Here is a 5,605-nt window from a genome sequence, read left to right on the forward strand (position 1 = left end):
CTCACGGAAACACTTTTGCAATGATTGATTCTTTCAAATAACATACGTATTTTTGAAATAATTCTAGGTCAGTTTTGTGGCTCTTTTTGTGGCTTAGAATGGCGTTCATGGTTTAACATTTATATTTACTCAAGTTCCCTTTTAAATGAACTAACTGTATTTAATATTCGTGTGTGTGTGTGTGTGCGGAGATATATACGTCTATCTGCATAAAGATTCCCCCACCGCCCCCACCCATTACAGCTGGTTTGAACTACGTAGAGAAAGACAGACACCACATCAAATCGCTAATGAAGGCGGGTGTTGAGGAGCTTTCACAGCCCACCAGTCCTGACCGAGGTGGGAGGGGGGTCTGGGCGGGGAGTTCCTTGTTCCTTACGTCTTGACAGTCGAGAGATTCGAGACGCTGATGACAAGAGATAAGTAAACGCGATCTGTTTGGCGTGGCAGATCCCAGAACAACTGCGATGGAAAGTTGCTCCCTGTCCAGGCGACCAAGGCAAAAAGTAACAGAGTGGAAGAAATAACTGCGCCGAGGCTCCCTCCCCAGTTCAACTGCGTTCGGCTGACTGTGTGTGTGTTATTTTTGGTGGTGGGTGGGGGAAAGATCCGGTTTTTTTCTAATTCACTCTACAGCAACAACAACAGAAAGAGTTTTATTTTGAAACTTCTTTTTTTGGAGGGGGGGGAGGAAATATTGAAGAAACGGCGGAGTTGAATCAAAGGACTATAACAAAAGAGGTTTAGTGCCGGCGAGTTTTCGGTGTTAAAGTGCCCGGCGACATTAGTTCCTTCATGACGGCCGAGATCCAGCAGCCGCCGGCTCACAGCACGGCCCAGAGCAGTCCCATGTCTGCAGCTCCCGAGAAAGTCAACAATCAGACCTCTGTGATGGAATCAGCCATCTCCACCACCAAAACCAAGAAAACAAACGCTGGCATCCGACGCCCCGAGAAGCCGCCGTACTCCTACATAGCTTTGATTGTTATGGCCATTCAAAGCGCCCCTACCAAGCGGCTGACCCTCAGCGAGATCTACCAGTTCCTGCAGAGCCGCTTCCCTTTCTTCCGGGGCTCCTACCAGGGCTGGAAGAACTCGGTGCGTCACAACCTTTCCCTGAACGAGTGCTTCATCAAACTGCCCAAAGGCCTGGGCAGACCCGGCAAAGGCCACTACTGGACCATTGACCCGGCCAGCGAGTTCATGTTCGAGGAAGGTTCCTTCAGACGCAGACCCAGGGGCTTTCGTCGGAAGTGCCAAGCGCTCAAGCCCATGTACAGCATGATGAACGGATTGGGCTTCAACCACATCCCAGAGACCTACAACTTCCAGGGCTCTAGAGCGCCCATCTCCTGTGCTCCAAATGGGCTTTCGCTAGATAGTAGCATCAGCATGATGAATGGACATCTGCCCAACAACGTTGATGGAATGGCTTTACCAGGACACTCGGTCTCTCACCTGTCGACCAACAACGGGCACTATATGGGAAGTTGTACGGGCTCTTCTGTGGGAGACTACCCCAATCACGCCGACAGCTCGGTGTCCGCCTCTCCCTTGCTGACCGGCGGCGGGGTGATGGAGCCTCACTCCATGTACACATCCACCGCTTCGGCGTGGGCACCCTCAGCCTCTGCACTCAACAACGGGGCTCCTTACATCAAACAGCAGTCTCTATCACCGTGCAACCCGTCGGCGAATCTAACTGCAAACCTGCAAGCACATTCCCTAGACCAACCCTATTTACACCAAAATAGCCACAATGCGACCGATATACAAGGTACAGAGTCATGTATTACTGATAGCCATTACCAAAAAATGCTCTTAAATCGCGGGAGTTACTATACATAGAAACTACAGAGCAGCAACATTCTGCCAAATGATAAACTAATATCGTAATTAATTTTAATCTGATTTTAAAAGAATGTACGTAGAATACAGTAGACACAATAGTGTGGTTGAACTTAATTCTGCTCCATGCTATTTGGATGAGTCAATCTCGATGTGAAGCCCATAATTTCACAAGCATTTTTTGGGTTCCCCCCTCCCTTTTATTGTATTGGAGCTGGTGGCCAGTCATTTGGGCTAAAGTAAACATCGCTACAGGAAGCAACAAAAACAGGGATAAGTTAAAGAAACCACTTGGTGCTCAAGCGGTTTAATGAAAACAAAGGGTTAGATAAGGTTTCAAGTAATTCTTTGACGGAGCTTCACTTCTAATGCAGTCATTCCAAAGAAAGTGATCTTACTTTTGGAGTGAGAGCAATTCTAAAACCAAGACTTGCTGCTTAAATTTAATTTGGTCACTGCTCATTTTATTTGAAAGAGAAACTATTAAAGAGAGAAAAATAGTGCTTTTCATGCACTTTGCCTCTGTATAAAGTGTTAAGAAGCTATACACCAGTAAGATTCATTAGGAATTTGATAGAGACTGGATTTAGAGCTGTTGTCTTGGAGGAGAGTTTCAGAAGTGTCATTAAGTTAAGGAAGTAAGTCGTTTTCGCTTCCGCGCACGTAATTGGTTACTGGGCTACAATACTAACAAACTAAAAAGAATATACCGGACTTTGTTTTTCCAACAAATTCCAAAATGTGGTCAAAGAAAACATCTCGATGCCATCCCCGCGGGGACAGTACTTGCTGTGGTGCCAACTCGACGGCAATAACAACATCAGAATGCAAAAGGGCCGACTCCCTGCCGCAGAGACCGTCTATTGGGGATTCATAGCGTGCAGTTCAGCCTCAGAGCAACTCGGCCAGGAGCCCGATTAACTGTGTGAATCTGCAGTGTGGGGGTGGAATAGTAACTCTCCAGTAGCCCAGATTCCCATTCCCAATTATCCCGAGAAAGATATGAGAAAGATATTCCAGTTCCTGGACATCTTCTCTGGGATACTTAATGTGTAAAAATGGACCGGGTAGCAAATATTCCGCGTTACAAAAAAAGCATCAAATGGGTCCATAATAGGAGCAGCTTTAAAAGTCTAACCACAAACGGTTTGACCTGGTCGATCTTTCTGCCACTCTGACAGACATCGAGTTAACGCTTGTGTACCAGTAACTGCAGATACATTATGTCCCCATGTGACAGGAACAGATTCTCATTTTAGATGTACGCCAACTTTAAGCCCAGGTCTACTTTGTGAATCAAAGCAGCCACGAACTGATGGCGTAAAGTAAATCCGCAAATCATATTTTCCCCTGTGGAAGCATTTCCTTTGTGAAATGTTAGCTCATCCTGCAATAGCAGTAAATATGGTACTTGAGCTTTCCGAACAGACTCGGTTTAATTGGTGCAGCTATATTGCACTGTGAAAGTATATAGACCGAGAAAACTGGAGCAGGCGGCCAGTAGCAACTTGTCAAGACAATGGAAACAATTCATTTATGTGACCGCTAAGTTTTTTGACCGTGACAAATTTCAAAATACTAGACCACGTGGAGGAATTTCATTTTGAGATGAAGCGAAATAGCTTTGACGCGGTGTTTAAATGTGTGACCATGAGAACTTGCAAAACCTGGACTTTAGTTAACAACTAATCGCAATGTCGTGAGTCAGCCTCGCCGCAAAAATCATGGTGAGCATCTTTCATTGCAAGGTTTGAAAAAAAAATCAGGCCGGAGAAATTCAATTGACCGGTCGGCAGTTTTACTTGAGCAGCCTTTGAAACTATCAGAAAGAAAGAGAGAGAGAGAGATGTATCCTCTAATCTTAATATAAAACATGAGATGGCTTGATGAGACAAAGTTATAATATCAAATGATCCCTGAATGGCACTTTGTGCTTGGATAAGTTAAATATTGGTGAATGGATTGTTTAACAATGACAACTGATTCATTGCATCCAATTTATAAACATTGATTTAAAGAAAAAAATGATACATTATTAGGTGGTGACTTATGGTAGCATTTATTGGTCTCTGATAGACACATTATAATCAATCCTTTAGGTGAATCTATTATTTGAATTACTGATATCAATTAAAAAGTGTGATTTTCACAGTATTGGAAAGGATTCTGATGATTCGTTAACCATCGGGAACTTTTATTAATTTTATTCTTCACATCTGGCCTGAAAACAATATATTACTAGGCGGCCCTTTTAAATGTTTGATGTTTAAACATATTCTCTTGAATGACATTTCTTCATCTCGGTATGTTTTTTTTTCTCTTCCCATTTTCTTTAACAGGAATTCCGCGATATCACTCGCAGTCTCCCAGCATGTGTGATAGGAAAGAATTCGTCTTCTCTTTCAATGCCATGACGTCCCCTTCAATGCATCCATCAACTAATGGATCTTACTATCACCAGCAAGTGACTTACCAAGATATTAAACCGTGTGTAATGTGATCCTATCTAGAAAAACCAGTGGAATATGCTCTCCCTAACCCCACCACCCCCGGTCTTGCACTGCGATAGTTCGCAGCAGCGGTGCGTTCCTGCCCATAGAAACATTGTTTTGGATCCTTATTTAATACAATAAGCGGATCCAGACTTATTACTAGAGAGAGAAAAATACCATTTGTGAAGGCACTTTCAGCGAAGCTCAATCTAATAGTTCCTATTTATTCTAATTTTTAGCTACCCATCATAAAAAAAACACCGCATAGCCTCTGAAACTGATCAGTATTGTAAAATAAGTCAGTGGTGCAGTGTGATGGCAATATTTGCCATTCCTGTAGTTTTTTCATATAATGTAAACCAAGCCTTAACATGCATTTTAAAAAAAAAACAAAGTCATCCTAACCTTTTTAAAATTTGAATATGTATTGAAAAAATACATAATTTAATGTCTCTTGGCATTGGGAAAGATTTTCAAAAAAAATCGGTATTTTGACACCTGACTTTTAACGTAATCTTATGCACTGTATACAAATGTAATTCATGTGGATTTATAGACGAGGTGGTTTGTACCTTTTTGTAGATGACCAAAATGAAATGCTCTGTTAATCTGTGTATGAAGTCTACATGATATTGTACGTTTCAGTAAAAATAATAATAAAAAAAAGAAACAACACGGCCTGCAGTTTTAGGCCTGGAATGTGTAGTCTGGTTTATAGGCGGAGAGGTTTAATCGTGCAGACCCACCGCAGGTCGCATTACTCCTGAGGTTCTGGATAACTGAAACTGCGAAGTTTCAAAGTTGACATTTCAGACCTGTGGTGTAATTTATTTGAAAGCCTGTTCCTCTCGGATTATCAGTGTTATTTAATTCTGTAATTGTAGTGCAAATAAACAGCGACCCCCAAATGCAATTTTTAACCAAACAAAACCCCAGACGTTAGCAAGCAGAAAGATCCAAATTTGAAAACAAACCCGGATTAAAGTTTTTTTTTAAAAAGAACTATTTCAAATACAAGGAAACAAACTGACAGAACAAAACTCTGGTTCAGACTGTTTCTGAAATTCTGTTTTTATGCAAAATGGAGGCAAAATACCGCTGACAGTCACATCCCCAAAAGGCATGTCCCAGTGTTATTTTTGTGAAAATTGTGGTCAGTGGAATGCAATTGTTGCATTATTAATGAGGTTATCACAGAATTATAACTACTAAAGCAAGTGCATACCAAGACGTTCACGTAGGTATAATTTATATGTTTTACTTTT

At 42.0% G+C, this 5,605-nt stretch overlaps 1 protein-coding gene across 1 annotated transcript; it reads left to right on the forward strand.

Annotated features, from left to right (window-relative positions):
• The first annotated feature begins 345 nt into the window (after positions 1-345).
• Positions 346-5,017, forward strand: foxf1 (forkhead box F1). The gene is made up of 2 exons (XM_043706618.1): positions 346-1,777; positions 4,188-5,017. Exons 1-2 carry the CDS (start codon positions 796-798, stop codon positions 4,346-4,348), a joined length of 1,143 nt encoding a protein of 380 aa, XP_043562553.1. The 5' UTR covers positions 346-795; the 3' UTR covers positions 4,349-5,017.
• The last annotated feature ends 588 nt before the right edge of the window (positions 5,018-5,605 follow it).

This window comes from Chiloscyllium plagiosum, chromosome 17, assembly GCF_004010195.1.
Source record: "Chiloscyllium plagiosum isolate BGI_BamShark_2017 chromosome 17, ASM401019v2, whole genome shotgun sequence".
Taxonomy (NCBI): Eukaryota; Metazoa; Chordata; class Chondrichthyes; order Orectolobiformes; family Hemiscylliidae; genus Chiloscyllium; species Chiloscyllium plagiosum.